Source organism: Myxocyprinus asiaticus, chromosome 9, assembly GCF_019703515.2.
Source record: "Myxocyprinus asiaticus isolate MX2 ecotype Aquarium Trade chromosome 9, UBuf_Myxa_2, whole genome shotgun sequence".
Taxonomy (NCBI): domain Eukaryota; kingdom Metazoa; phylum Chordata; class Actinopteri; order Cypriniformes; family Catostomidae; genus Myxocyprinus; species Myxocyprinus asiaticus.
Window position 1 is genome coordinate 15,441,953 of NC_059352.1, and position 16,476 is coordinate 15,458,428.

The window sequence follows — 16,476 nt, forward strand, 5'->3', positions numbered from 1 at the left end:
TCCCTAACCAGTGCTCTGTCTGTGGGGATCCGAATCCATCACAGTACTCTTGCCAGGTTCGGTTAAAATCAGTCTGTCCATCAAACCTGCGCTGAAACACTGTCCATCCCCCACCAGCCGAAACCATGTCACACACAGCCTGGAGTGAGAGAGGAGCATTAGTTGGACACAGACTCCAAATCAAATCACAAAAAAATCACACATATTAATAACAATTGGAAAGTCAATGGTTTAATGTTTGTAACTGGGCTCAACAGACATTCTGGAGATTGGATCTTTCACATGACAATATTATACAATATTTTTGTATAAATGTTGTCTCTACTCTTCTTTCATATTTGCAAGAGTAAAGGGGGGTTATACGGGAATTTTACAGGACCAATTATTAACTGTTGTGTCTATGCCTTTCTATTATCGTTGTACCTCTAGTGCTGGCCGCTTTGGATCTGGTTGTATGGTGTATATTCCGTTCTCTTTGATTCCTAATTGGTAGATGTCATGACAGTCTTGAGGGTAAAGCCCTGTAGTTGGAGGCACTGCCATATACACAGAAACAAAACATCTGTGAACATTTGTCCATTAAATGTACTAGTACTCTCCTGGGCTGCATGGGACTGTTTGTTCTGTGTGTATCTATCTGTTTGTGTCTCACCTGTAGGAGTCCTTGATTTGGGGCCATTAGGTTTAGAATGTGTGATACTCTTCAGCAACAGCAGCAAGTCCTTCTCCCCATTTTTGCCCACAGCACTTTCTAAGACAGTAAAGGTGAGACAGACAGAGAAAGTGAGTCAAAATAGAAGAAAAAAAGGAGGAATATATCTAATGCAGTAAAGGTTGTTAAATGTTAGAAGGATGTGATCAAATAGATCACATTTTTAAACTGGTTTATTTGCTTGTTAAGTATTTCAGGATGGTTATAGTTTGTTGTGAGGTTATACAACGGTTAGAGAAAGGTTATGAGAGGGTCAAATGAAGGCTTTCAAGGGTCTACAAGGATCTTGCATTCCAAAGAACACCTCTGTTTGCTTAGTGTAAATTTGGTGTAAATTTAATTGAGGGAACAACAGGAGTGAGAGAATCCTAAGAAAAGTACATGAAGAGAAAAAAAGTAGTGAATTAAAATATTGACCTAATACACAGTAAGTTTTTAAGGAACAGTTTAAACAAAAATTATTCATTTACTGACCTCATATCATTTTAAATATGTATGACTTTCATTCTTCCATGGAACACAAAAGGTGAGTTGGAAGAATACCCTTTTCCTTATAATGAAAGTGAATGAAGACTCGGGCTATCAAGCTTGAAAATTACAAGAAAGCACCATAAAAGTGGTCCATACAACTCATGAGCTATATTTCAAGTCTTCTAAAGCCATTAGCAATTATCACGTCTGATTCCTGAACAATTTGTTGTATTAAACTGGATCTTGTCAGTGATTCTCACACAATGTATCTATTGGCTTTAGAAGACTAGGAATGGTGCACAAGTCATTTTTTATTATCATTATTATTTTTAATGATACTTTTATGATGTTTTTTTTTTTTTTTTCATTTTCGAACTTGACAGCCCCAGTCCTCATTCGTTCTCATTATATGGAAAAGACTGGCTAGGATATTCTTCAAAAATTTACTTTTTTTGTTCCGCAGAAGAACATCATGAGGGTGTAAATAATGCTAGAATTTTCATGCAATAGAATGTTGTGTAATATAACAACCTAGTCTGGTGGCCATCTCTCTGAGTCTCTGACTATGACAGTGGAGGTCACATTCTGTCAGCACCGCTGCCATAAGAGCCAAAAAGGCTACCAGTGAGTTAGACCCATCGCCCTGATTCACAACCACTGATTCATGCTGCAGCATACAGCGCTGCAGCTGGATGAGACGTTCAGATGTGTCAGACATCTACAGTACAGGACATATATATAAAAACACACAGTCATACACAAAGTAAGTGTATCTTCAATCTCAGTCATCATATGTATCTAAGAGGACACTTCAAACTTTTAATATTAATCTCTAAATCATTATTGGAGGCAACTTATCATGTAACAGAGAGCTTTTTTCAGCTTTTTTACCAGCCACTTTAAACAAATTGCCCATATGTTAACACTTTTGCTTTTTACACATGGTCAGGAGCATTTTCTGTATCTCATACTGTGTTTTCTATCTCTTCATACAGTATTTCCTGACTTCTACAAGAAAATTGTTGGAAATGACACTAATGCATATATTACTTTCGTTCTGTAAATGAACAAGATGGCCATAAACATCGAACCACTAGATAGTCTGGCACTGTGATAAGGTGTTACCACCTCCACATTCAAAATTCAAAATTACTTTATATCATGATTTAAGATGGCTATTGTCTTGTGTTTGCTATATCAAACATACTCCTTACATACATACATACACATACCTGTCTTAAATACAAAGCATCTAGGTATGTATGCATTTAAATGTAACAGGTAATAACTGTATTATAATTTGTACCCCCCAGTAAATTACTAAATACCGGAATGGATAAACATCCTAATGCATTACACCAAAACAGAGAACCCACATCTTTTATTGAACACCATATTACCAAGATTTCTGGGTCTTAATGTCAGGTTTATATTACAGATATTAAATAATTCAAAAATTGTGCTGTGAAAGTCACTTAGTGACATATTCACTAATTCGTTTACATGAAATGCCCATTGATGTGACAACATACAGTACTGTGCAAAAGTCTTAGGCACATAAGATTTTTCACAAAAACATTTGTCTTAAGATGGTTATTTGTATCTTTAGCTTTAGTGTGTCAATATGAAATATACATTTTAGACTCCCAAACTTTCCTTTTGCAAATAGAATAGAATAACTGGGAGCCCTGCAATAAATGATATGGTCCCCACAGAGCCTTCCACTGAACATCGAGTCGGTCTGGTTATTACATGTAGAGACAGAAGCAAATTTATACAACCTAAATAGATAGAAGAACTGTGGCGAATTCTCCAAGAAGATTGGAACATCCTATCTGCCAACATCCAAGAAAAACTGTGTCCAGGTGTACCTAGGAGAATTGGTGCTGTTTTGAAGGCAAAGGTGGTCACACCAAATATTGATTTAGCTTCTTTTATGTTTACCGGACGTTAATTGAAAAATGAAAACTATTTATCGCATTATTTTTGAAGACATCCTCACTATGCAAAATGTTTCACAACTGCCTAAAACTTTTGCACAGTACTGTACATTTATTTAGTGTATACAACACATGCACGTTATTATCTTGCACACATACACACACTCACATATGCTTACCTGTGTATTTCTGCGGTTTCCTGGAGTCTTTTTGAGCCGTGTGTCCTGAAAGTGTGGGTAATGTATTTTGGGGGGCAGCGCTGTTGCACTGCAGCTACCCTCACATCTTCTGTTTGGGGGACCGGCAACCAACATGTCCTTCTGACACAGTACACAGATGCACATCATGTAAACACCCAGCAAAAGCAAGGGCACAACACGGACACAGACATGCATGCTGCTCAGGCCGCCGATGGGAAATCAGAGAAGAGTCCAGAAAAATAGTATGTACCTGCTCCCTTAATTATTCTCTTTATTCCACTGGTCTCTGCAACTTATCTTTAATGGTATTTTCTCTAACTTGAAGACAATTGTGCTGTATGTTCTGCTGTCTATTGCTCTATCAATTTCTCACTCCTTCACATTGTATTTCTGTTTCTCTAGGTGCTCCTCAGATTTTCCTCTCCTGTTTTTCTCTTTTATTTGATCTTCTCTCCTCTATCCCTCCCTCTTGCTCTCCCGTGCGCTCCCTTTCTTTTTGTGAGGCTCTTTTGGCTCAGATTCCTAGATAACCGTGGCTCTTTGCTGTCTGACATGCACCGGTACACCCACCCCCAACACACTATGTACGTACACACACATGCAAACTCTCACCGCCTGAAATCCTTTCTGAGGTTACACTTTCTAGAATTTACAAATAAATAATCCCACATGCTCATACATCACATACAAATGCAAGAAAAAAGTAATGCTTTGTTCATCAGGTTTTTACATCTTCAGTGTTGGTGTCTCATTGTAGAGTGTGTGTAAAGTTTACTGAATTTGTTAAGGGTCATAAAAACTGAGAGGAATTTCTCTTTTAACACTCATATTAAAAGACAGACAGACACACACACTAATTCATATACACACACAGGCAGAGAAGGATAAAACTATTTTGAATAGGGTGACCTCTGCTACACTTTGACCTTTAACCTTTCTCTGTCTACAAGAGGAAGGTGCAAGACCTGTTTTATTGAGGGGTGTTTGCTCTTTGTGTGCATGTGTGCATCTAATAGAAAGTGGTAAGAATGGCTATAAATACAAGTGAAATTGTAAATGAACTAACATGCATATTACAGTCGATGCATGATTCACCAGTTTTTTTCTATTAGGGGACCACTACAACAGTATTTCTCATCAGAAGTTAATGGGTTGTAGCAAAATAAATACCAAAGTTTCAATTTGCAACGACGTTCAGAAGTCCATGGACTGTTGTGATCTATGCTACTACACATCCAAGGTTCTGAAAAGCTAAATACAGTACATGTATATCCTCAAACACACACAAACGCGCACAAATTATCATCAGTAAAAAGGCTTGAGCTGCTATCAAGTGCTGAATGTGTGCAATGGCACCATCAGCAGCTATCAATTAATTTGTATGGAATGTGAGGAGGACCGGAAAACAAATGGAATATCTAGGCACACATTGAACTTCATTTTGTTTTATTCTGCCTTTTTGTTATAGTGCATTCCTGCTACTTTGAGTTTCAATTTAACATATTTAGAGGATCATGTGAATGCTTTAAAAACATCAAAAGCCTTTTCTTCTGTTTTGTATCTTCAAAAAATAGAGATAGAATGTGTAATAAACTTCCAGAACCCAATAAACTTGGCAGATATTACACATGTTAATTCAGGTTTATAGAAGTGTTATAAAAGAGATAGCTTCTCTATTTCTGGTCTCCAATACAACAGAACCTGCTTGGATCTGCTGTTTAATTGTATGACCTTACAAAGTCTTTGATATTTATTGTGCAATCAAGCAACTGATATTATAGATTTTTTATTACTAGCCCTGCCAACATTTCACCAGCCCCACCACACAAAAATGCTAAATTGTATTTTTGCAATATATTCTTTACATATACAGTGCATTCAGAAAGTATTTAGACCCCTTATTTTTTCACATTTTGTTATGTTGCAGCCTTATCCTAAAATGCTTTAATTTATAATTTTTTAAACATCAATCTACCCTCATAATGACAAATCAAAAAACAGATTTTGATCTTCTTCTTCTTCTTTCGGATGCTCCCATTAGGGGTCGCCACAGCGGACCATCCGTGATCCGCATATTTGACTTGGCACAGGGATTACACCGGATGCCCTTCATGACACAACCCCCAGTGGCAGGGGGACTCTCACTCACACCTACGGGGCAATTTTTTTAGAGTCTCCAATTGACTTAACCTGCATGTTTTTGGACTTGTGGGGGAAACCGGAGCACTCAGAGGAAACCCACGTGAATACGTGGGAAAACATGCAAACTCCACACTTGCTGTGAGGTGACAGTGCTAACCACTGAGCCACCGTGCTGCCCTAAAAACCAGATTTGGATAATTTTGCAAATTTATTAAAAAGAAAAAACTGAAATATCACATTGATATAAGTATTCAGAGCCTTTGCTATGACACTTGAAATTTAGCTCAGGTGCATCCCATTTCTCTGGATCATCTTTGAGATGTTTCTACACTTTGATTGGAGTCCACCTGTGGCAAATTCAATTGATTGGACATGATTTGGAAAGGTACAGACCTGTCTATATAAGGTCTCACAGCTGAAAATACATATCAGAGCAAAAACCAAGCCATGAGGTCAAAGGAACTGCCTGCAGAGTTCAGAGACAGGATTGTGTCAAGGCACAGATCTGGGGAATGCTACAAAACATTTCAGCTGCACTGAAGGTTCCCAAGAGCACAGTGGCCTCCTTAATTCTTAAATGGAAGAAGTTTGGAACAATCCAGGACTCTTCCTAGAACTGGCCGCCCAGCCAAACTGAGCAGTCGGGGAAGGAGGGCCTTGGTAAGAGAGGTGACCAAGAACCCGATGGTCACTCTGTTTGAGCTTCAGAGTTCATGTGTGGAGATGGGAGAAACTTGCAGAAGGACAACCATCACTGCAACACTCCACCGATCTGGGCTTTATGGCAGAGTGGCCAGATGGAAGCCTCTCCTCAGTGCAAGACACATGAATGCCTGCTTGGAATTTGCAAAAAAACACCTAAAGGATTCTCAGACTGTGAGAAACAAGATTCTCTGGTCTCATGAAATGAAGATTGAACTGTTTGGCCTTAATTCCAAGCGCCATGTCTGGAGGAAACCAGGCACCGCTCATCCCCTGCACAATACCATCCCAACGATGAAGCATGGTGGTGGTAGCATCATGCTGTGGGGGTGTTTTTCAGCAGCAGGCACTGGGGGACTGGTCAGGGTTGAAGGAAAGCTGAATGCAGCAAAATACAGAGATATCCTTAATGAAAACCTGGTCCAGAGTGCGCAGGACCTCAGACTGGGCCGAAGGTTCACCTTCCAACAGGTCAATGTCCCTAAGCATGCAGCCAAGACAATGCAAGAGTGGCTTAGGGACAACTCTGTGAATGTCCTTGAGTGGCCCAGCCAGAGCCCGATGTCACAGTCTTGGGGAGTCCGCTGGTTTGTTTTCTTTTGTCATTGCGTTATCTCTGTTGGGTTCAGGTGTCGCTGACTCGCGTGATCAGCACTGCCATGGAAGCCTTGTTTCCATAGTAATGCTGATCATGCCAGCTTGCTGTGAACAAGCGGCACCTGATCACCATTAGTTCCTGGGCTATATCTACCTCCCTCTGTTTTGTTCGTTGCTCGATTTTTTTGTTTGAGTCTTGTTTCTTATTACTCTCTCCCTCTGTCCTAGTATATCCTGTATTGTGTCTGTATATTGGTTACCAGTCTGTGCTGTGTGCGCCTATTTGCCTCACCTTCTTGACGCTTCTTCTGAGTTTCTCCTCAGCGATACTTCTCTGCACCGGAACTGCTCTGCACATGACCACTACACACACAAGCCTATGAACATACCATCCTTCTCCATGCTGCAGTTGGTGTCGGGTTCCACTCTAGAAGCTTTTGTTGTGTTTATATTAATAAATTGATCATTGTACTCCGCACTTGGATCTTTTGTCTCATCCTTCCTGACACCTGGACTTGAACCCAATCGAACATCTCTGGAGAGACCTGAAAATGGCTGTCCACGGACGATCCCCATCCAACCTGACAGAGCTTGAGAGGATCTGCAGAGAATGGCAGAAAATCCCAAATCCAGGTGTGCAAAGCTTGTCGCACCATACCCAAAAAGACTTGAGGCTGTAATCACTGCCAAAGGAGCTTCAACTAAGTACTGAGTACTTTGCTTTGTCATTATGGGGTATGGAGTGTAGATTGATGTGAAACATTTTTAGCATAAGGCTGCAACATAACAAAATGTGAAAAAAATTAAGGGGTCTGAATACTTTCTGAATGCACTGTACTGTATGTGCCAGGGATAATATTTTAATTTTCCATTAAGTGTTAAGTTTTCTTAACAATGACACAATGCAAACATCATTGATTGATTTTTAATTTTCAACCTGTTCTTACTGATGAATCCAAGACTATCACAAATTATTTTCACAATTTTGATAGATAATGTTACCTTGGGGGTATTTTCAAAATGAGCAGAATGTGCAACAGAAATCCACGTTTAAGTTGCAAGGCATAAAAACACATTTACAAGACCAACAAACACAGAACTGGCATGATAGGGCAAGTGAGAGTTAAGTCAACTGAGCCATCCTTATTGTTGAGCCCTGCTTATAGATCTGAAATTAGAGAACAGTGATTTCTCATGGTAACTACATAATAACTTTCACAATGTACACTGTTAAATCAAATCAAAAATCAAATCACTTTTATTGTCACACAGCCATATACACAAGTGCAATGGTGTGTGAAATTCTTGGGTGCAGTTCCGATCAACATAGCAGTCGTGACAGCGATGAGACATATACCAATTTACAATAACATCAAATTAACACAGTACAATTTAAAGTCTAATATACACTATAATTACACAAAACAATATACAAATAACATACACTGTACAGTATACAATATGCACCATATAGATACACATTATTCAATAAAAATAAAAAATAAAAAAATAAAGTATATATAGTAGTATGCAGGTGCATCTCAATAAATTAGAATGTTGTGGAAAAGTTCATTTATTTCAGTAATTCAACTCAAATTGTGGAACTCGTGTATTAAATAAATTCAGTGCACACAGACTGAAGTAGTTTAAGTCTTTGGTTCTTTTAATTGTGATGATTTTGGCTCACATTTAACAAAAACCCACCAATTCACTATCTCAACAAATTGGAATATGGTGACATGCCAATCAGCTAATCAACTCAAAACACCTGCAAAGGTTTCCTGAGCCTTCAAAATGGTCTCTCAGTTTGGTTCACTAGGCTACACAATCATGGGGAAGACTGCTGATCTGACAGTTGTCCAGAAGACAATCATTGACACCCTTCACAAGGAGGGTAAGCCACAAACATTCATTGCCAAAGAAGCTGGCTGTTCACAGAGTGCTGTATCCAAGCATGTTAACAGAAAGTTGAGTGGAAGGAAAAAGTGTGGAAGAAAAAGATGCACAACCAACCAAGAGAACCGCAGCCTTATGAGGATTGTCAAGCAAAATCGATTCAAGAATTTGGGTGAACTTCACAAGGAATGGACTGAGGCTGGGGTCAAGGCATCAAGAGCCACCACACACAGATGTGTCAAGGAATTTGGCTACAGTTGTCGTATTCCTCTTGTTAAGCCAGTCCTGAACCACAGACAACGTCAGAGGCGTCTTACCTGGGCTAAGGAGAAGAAGAACTGGACTGTTGCCCAGTGTTCCAAAGTCCTCTTTTCAGATGAGAGCAAGTTTTGTATTTCATTTGGAAACCAAGGTCCTAGAGTCTGGAGGAAGGGTGGAGAAGCTCATAGCCCAAGTTGCTTGAAGTCCAGTGTTAAGTTTCCACAGTCTGTGATGATTTGGGGTGCAATGTCATCTGCTGGTGTTGGTCCATTGTGTTTTTTGAAAACCAAAGTCACTGCACCCGTTTACCAAGAAATTTTGGAGCACTTCATGCTTCCTTCTGCTGACCAGCTTTTTAAAGATGCTGATTTCATTTTCCAGCAGGATTTGGCACCTGCCCACACTGTCAAAAGCACCAAAAGTTGGTTAAATGACCATGGTGTTGGTGTGCTTGACTGGCCAGCAAACTCACCAGACCGGTATTGTCAAGAGGAAAATGAGAAACAAGAGACCAAAAAATGCAGATGAGCTGAAGGCCACCGTCAAAGAAACCTGGGCTTCCACACCACCTCAGCAGTGCCACAAACTGATCACCTCCATGCCACGCCGAATTGAGGCAGTAATTAAAGCAAAAAGGAGCCCCTACCAAGTATTGAGTACATATACAGTAAATGAACATACTTTCCAGAAGGCCAACAATTCACTAAAAATGTTTTTTTTTATTGGTCTTATGATGTATTCTAATTTTTTGAGATAGTGAATTGGTGGGTTTTTGTTAAATGTGAGCCAAAATCATCACAATTAAAAGAACAAAAGACTTAAACTACTTCAGTCTGTGTGCACTGAATTTATTTAATACATGAGTTTCACAATTTGAGTTGAATTACTGAAATAAATGAACTTTTCCACGACATTCTAATTTATTGAGATGCACCTGTATATAGAATGTACAGTAGGTTGTATTGTACTGTATTGACATTCAGGCTGTCGGTTGATAGTAAGTTGTTAAGAGTGAATATATATAATAGTAATATAATTTATGACAGTCCGGTGTGAGATAAAAAGTAAAAAAGTGCAGTGCTGATGTATTTTGATCGTGGGAGATCAAGAGTTCAAAAGTCTGATTGCTTGGGGGAAGAAGCTATCATGGAGTCGGCTGGTGCGGGTCCAGATGCTGCGATACCGCCTGCCTGATGGTAGCAGTGAGAACAGCCCATGGCTTGGGTGGCTGGAGTCTCTGATGATCCTCCGAGCTTTTTTCACACACCGCCTGGTATATATGTCCTGGAGGGAGGGAAGCTCACCTCCGATGATGTGTCTGGCAGTTTGCACCACCCTTTGCAGTGCTTTGTGGTTGTGGGCTGTACTATTGCCATACCAGGCGGAGATGCAGCCAGTCAGGATGCTCTCTACAGTGCAGGTGTAGAACCGTGTGAGGATGTGGCGGTTCATTCCAAACTTCCTCAGCCGTCTCAGGAAGAAGAGGCGCTGATGAGCCTTCTTCACAACGACTTCAGTGTGGATGGACCATGTGAGTTCCTCAGTAATGTGGACACCCAGGAACTTGAAGCTGCTGACTCTCTCCACCGGTGCTCCATTGATGGTGATGGGGCTGTGTTCTCTGTCTTTTCTTCTGAAGTCCACCACAAGCTCCTTTGTCTTACTGACGTTGAGGGAGAGGTTGTGCTCCTGACACCAGTGTGTCAGAGTGTGCACCTCCTCTCTGTAGGCTGTTTCATCATTGTCAGTGATCAGACCTACCACCGTTGTGTCATCAGCAAACTTAATGATGGTATTGGAGCTATGTGTTGCCACACAGTCATGTGTGTACAAGGAATACAAGAGTGGGCTGAGAACACAGCCCTGTGGGGCTCCAGTGTTGAGGGTCAGTGATGAGGAGATGTTGCTGCCTATTCTAACCACCTGGTGTCTGCTTGACAGGAAGTCCAGGATCCAGCTGCACAGCGAGCTGTTTAAGCCCAGAGCCCGGAGTTTCTCATCTAGCTTGGAGGGCACTATGGTGTTGAATGCTGAGCTGTAGTCTACAAACAGCATTCTCACATAAGTGTTCTTTTTTTCCAGGTGGGAGAGAGCAGTGTGTAGTGTAGACGCAATGGCATCATCAGAGGAGCGGTTGTTGCGGTTAGCAAACTGCAATGGGTCAAGAGAGAGAGGCAGCACAGAGCAGATGTAATCTCTGATTAGTCTCTCAAAGCATTTGCTGATGATGGGGGTCAGAGCAACAGGACGCCAGTCATTTAAGCAAGTGATTTTTGATTGCTTTGGAACAGGCACAATGGTGGTTGTTTTAAAGCATGTGGGGACTACAGACAAAGAGAGGGAAAGGTTGAAAATGTCCGTAAAACACCAGCCAGCTGGTTCGCGCACGCTCTGATGACGCAGCCCGGAATGCTGTCTGGGCCCGCGGCTTTGCGGATATTCACCCGTCGGAAGGATCGGGTTACATCCGCTACAGAGATGGAGAGTGAACTAACCTCTGTAGCTTCGGCCGCGAGAGCTCTCTCCGCGAGGGCGGTGTTATTTCCCTCAAAATGAGCATAAAAAGTATTTAGCCCATCCGGGAGAGAGGCAGCGGTGTTCATGGCGGAGTTTTTATTCCCTTTAAAGTCCGTGATGATGTTAATTCCCTGCCACATGCTTCTAGAGCTGGTGGTGTTAAACTGTCCTTCAATCTTGTTGCTGTACTGGCGTTTTGCTGTTCCGATAGTTTTGCGGAATGCATAACTGGCTTGTTTATGCTCCTCCACGTTCCCGGTATTGAAAGCGGAAGTCCGCACATTAAGTGCCGCGCAAACATCGCTATTTAAATATGGCTTATTGTTCAGATAGATCAGTGTTATTCTTGTCGGAACGACGTCCTCCACGCACTTTTTGATGAAACACATTACGCTATCAGCATAAAGCTCGATGTTGTCATCAGAGGCGGACCGAAACATCTCCCAGTCCGTGTGATCAAAACAGTCCTGTAGCGTAGAGTCTGATTGGTCCGACCAGCACTGGATCGTTCTGAGAGTGGGTGCTTCCTGTTTCAGTTTCTGCCTGTAAGCAGGCAGAAGCAGAATGGAAGAGTGGTCCAATTTGCCAAATGGTGGGCGGGGGAGGGATCTGTAGCCATCCCGGAAGGGAGAGTAGCAATGGTCCAAAACCTGGTCCCCTTGTGTGTGGGAACTAATGTGCTGGTGATATTTTGGTGCGACTGATTTGAAACTGGCTTTATTAAAGTCCCCGGTCACAATGAACGTGGCCTCAGGGTGCGCAGTTTCCTGCTCACTTATACTCCCATACAGTTCCTTGAGTGCCCGGTCTGTGTCGGCTTGTGGGGGGATGTACACAGCTGTGATAATGACCGCTGTGAATTCCCTCGGTAGCCAGAATGGTCGACACAGAAGCATGAGAAATTCCAGATCAGAAAGACTTGATAGAATGTACGTTCCTCTGATCACACCAGGATTTGTTGATCATAAAACATACACCACCACCTCTACTTTTACCTGAGAGGTCTTTCGCTCTGTCCGCTCGGTGCACGGAGAACCCCACGGGTTCAATGGCTGAGTCCGGAATCTCCGCAGACATCCAAGTTTCTGTTAGGCAGATAATGCAGCAGTCCCTCGTCTCTCGTTGGAAAGAGATCCGCGCTTTCAGCTCGCAGAGCTTGTTATCCAGAGACTGAACATTTGCCAGTAGAATACTGGGTAGCGGGGTCTTACTCTGATGAGAACGCTGGCTCTGTTTCCCCTTTTCCTCCTGCGTTTCCGTGGCCGTGCAGCCCAGACAAAGGGCTCCGCTTGCGTGTTTGTAAACAGAGGGTCGGCATTGAGGAATTTGAAGTCCGGTTTTCGGTGTGAAATTGCTGAACCAATGTCCAAAAGTGTTTGTCTGTCGTAGACAATAAGGCAGACAACATCCAAGACAAAAAACATTAGAATTGTGAACAAAACAAACAAAACACTGCCATGTTGTGTCGGAGCTCGCAACGCAGCAGCCATACTCTGCACCATCTTGAGTCAGCATAGGAAACAAAGGAAGTGAATGTTTATATGATTATGTTTTAAAGCTTCCAAGGAATATCCTATAATATCCAATCATGCAACTCTAGGGGTGGAGTTCTCACCCCAACATAATTGAAAAATGCCCCTGAAATATTCAGTCTAAAGGCGTCTTTACACAGCCAAGCTAAGGCTGCTCTGTGCATGCTCAAAATTCTGTATAAAGATGCAATGCAGCATAAAAGCCAGACTAAATTATGCCTACTCTGACCCACCTCAGACACTAGAATCAAAGGCAGTTCTGATGCTGCTTTGGTTCTGTGTAAATGAAATGCAAAATCAGAGCAGCCTTAAACTGTTGCGGTCATGATAGTGCATATATTTCATAATTTAGTTTAATATTTAGAAGTATAATTTCTAAACAGTACATATTTCTATATTTATAATTTTATATTTAAAACATTATCTTAAAACATTATTTATGCCATTGAAATTGCTGTATAAATGTATTTATGAATGCATTATTTAATGCCACTTCAGATGCAGCTTCTTACCTGCTTTGCAGTGTAAAGATAGCGTAATGGGATAGTTCACCCAAAAATGAAAATTCTCTCATTATTTACTCACCCTCATGCCATTCCAGATGTGTATGACTTTCTTTCTTCTGCTGAGCACAACTGAAGGTTTTTAGAAAAATATCTCAGCTCTCATCCATATGACTCAAGTGGTTTAATCCATATCTTCAGAGGCAATATGATAGGTGTGGGTAAGAAACCTTTTTTTCTATAAATTCTCCTCCCTGCCCAATAGATGGTGATATGTACAAAGAATGTGATTTGCAAAAAAACAAAACAAAAGAAGAATATGGAAGTGAAAGTAAAGAGTTGAAGTAAAAAATTACTTTAATATTGAGCTATTTCACACCCACACCTATCATATCGCTTCAGAAGACATGGATTAAACCACTGGAGTGTTATGGATTACTGTTATGCTGCCTTTATGTGATTTTTGGACCTTCAAAGTTCTAGCCACTATTCACTTGTATTGTGTTAACCTAGAGAGCTTATATATTTTTCTAAAAATCTTTGTGTTCAGCAGCAGACAGAAAGTCATACACATCTGGGATGGCATGAGGGTGAGTAAATGATGAGATCATTTTCATTTTTGGGCGAACTATCCCTTTAAGACTCATTGTTAAACAAAATACATATGTAAAATATCATCATATTCGTAAGTAGTTGAGATTACTACTCTCAAACCCCTGACAGTTTTTAGATACTGATGTAAAGAAGAATTCTACATAATCTCATATGCATGCACTTGGGCAATTTAAAACTGTAATGTGTGGTGACTTCAGTGTAGCATAAAACAAAACAAAACACCCCAAATATTGTCTTTATTTACCCCATGAAAAGCAGAAACTATGATTCACAAATAGGCACAGACTACTGTACCGTTCAAGCCAGGAAGACAAAAGAGAAAGGCAAAAGAAAAGTTTGCCAATGCACAGCCACGCGAGGGCGTTTACTGTGTTAGTTGAGTGAATTTAAACTTCTTGTATCTCGAGGACATTTGGTGAACTCGATATAAATTATATAATTCTAGCTTCTTTAGTTTCATAATTATTTTCTTATGTCCAGTGCACAAACTGTCTGTACATCCATAAAAAGTTTTTTGCTCGCAAAGTTGGTGCCCCTACCCACAATCGTAAGGTATTCTGTTAGTGAGATCTTTTCTTTGCTGGCTCTCGACATAATGTCGCGTTTATTTAACGTCTGTCGCATACTGCTAGAAAGAGCATCGTCTGCAATTCCCATATAAATAATCCGAATTAGTCATATATGTTGAACCGACAAGATAAAAGCTCTCAAAGTCGTGGAAGAAAACACAACTCCACAAGCTCCTCTGCCGACTATGTTGTTGTTCTCAATCACGTCCGCTTGTCGCCATCAAATGTGAATCATGAAACTGCGGATGATGCGCGCATCTCTGACCTGATATTCTCACATTCTTAGAGACACACACATATACGCATCAAGTTTGATCATGTCTGAACAAATCGAAGAGTCAGCGCCTGACAAAGCTCCTGCTCCAAAAACAACCAAAACCAAGAAGGCTCCGGCGAATGTGGCCAAACCTGTCGTAACTGCTTCTCCAGCTAAAAAGAAGAAAAAGAAGAGCAAGGGGCCGGGCAAGTACAGCCAGCTTGTCATTGATGCGATCCGAACATTGGGTGAGAAAAACGGCTCGTCGCTTTTCAAGATATACAATGAAGCGAAGAAAGTGAGCTGGTTTGATCAGCAGAATGGTCGCATGTATCTGCGCTATTCTATCCGCGCGCTCCTGCTGAACGACACGCTCGTGCAGGTGAAAGGACTGGGAGCCAACGGCTCATTCAAGCTCAATAAAAATAAATTTGAGAAAAGGGCAAAGAAAAATGCCGCCACGTCGACCAAAACAGAGAAGTCTGCCAAACCGGCGTCCAAAAAAGCTGTGGCAAAGAAAGTGAGTGCAAAGAAGAGCGCCAAAAAAAGCCCGGTTAAAAAGACTTCCACGACCACGAAGAAACCGAGTGTTAAGAAGACGACTAGCAAACCGAAGAAAACAGCTGCCAAAAAGCCAAAAATCACGGCAAAGAAAGCGTCCAAGGCAAAGAAATCCAAATAGACTTTCTGGTTGAACCTACAACTGCATATTTCAGACTATTATGTTGTTTTCGACAATAGTACTGAGACGTATGGGGAAGCTTTTTTTTTTTTATTATTTATTTTTTTTTTTTACATTTTTGGATGAATTCGTACTTTATTCCTTAAAATCGCTTACAGTATGTTGACTTGGGACTATTTCCATTTGTTTTTTAAAGATCTTCTAGCTCTAGAAGAAACAGCTTCGCAGAGACACGCCCACTTTAGTTTCTGCTCTGCAATACGTCACGCTTTTCAGAATGGCAAGCGACACTGCTGTTTTGATTTTGAATCATTTCTACTGGCTTTCAATTTGTGTGTTAGATGAAAAGGGTGGGGACACTTTGTAAATATAATTTAGTATTAGAATGTTTTTATACGTCTGTTATACTGTTTCATATGCACTGTATCCCTGAACTTGTCTGCAAAGCAATCTTTATGTAAAATAAATCCTCTCTCTTTTTTTAAATAAAACGACTGTACGACTCTGGTGTGTTAAAAGGTGGTATCTTTTAAACTGTTGATTTAAGCAATATAATTATAATCAAGAAACAATTAATTCTCTTTCACAGTCCAAGTGCTCTATTCAATTAATTACTGCCTCAAGATTGAGGATTGCATTTAGTTTCCTTACCATGCGTAACATAACATAACACACAAAAATAAAGGTGTTGATAAAATCCCTCCAAATGTAAAAGGTGCCCAATTTAAAGGTATTGTGGGTTAGAAAACGGTTTTTCCAAAGCTAGAACAGCAAGATTTTTGACAACGGATACCTTTAAATATAGAATGCTAAATCTAGAACTTTGTTTTATCATTAGATCCCTCTTCCCTTAATGATGTTTCGTCAAAGCTCAATCCCTG

General features: G+C 40.7%; 1 protein-coding gene and 1 pseudogene across 1 annotated transcript; one reads left to right on the forward strand and one right to left on the reverse strand.

The window, feature by feature from the left end:
• LOC127446102 (sodium- and chloride-dependent GABA transporter 2-like) overlaps positions 1-16,476 on the reverse strand; it is a 498,776-nt pseudogene that overhangs the window by 338,922 nt on the left and 143,378 nt on the right.
• Positions 14,891-16,099, forward strand: LOC127446108 (histone H1.10-like). The gene has a single exon (XM_051706772.1). It carries the CDS (start codon positions 14,975-14,977, stop codon positions 15,593-15,595), a length of 621 nt encoding a protein of 206 aa, XP_051562732.1. The 5' UTR covers positions 14,891-14,974; the 3' UTR covers positions 15,596-16,099.

Coding starts and splice junctions, on each gene's coding strand:
- LOC127446108 (XM_051706772.1), top strand. CDS start 14,975: ATGTCTGAACAAATCGAAGAGTCAGCGCCTGACAAAGCTCCTGCTCCA.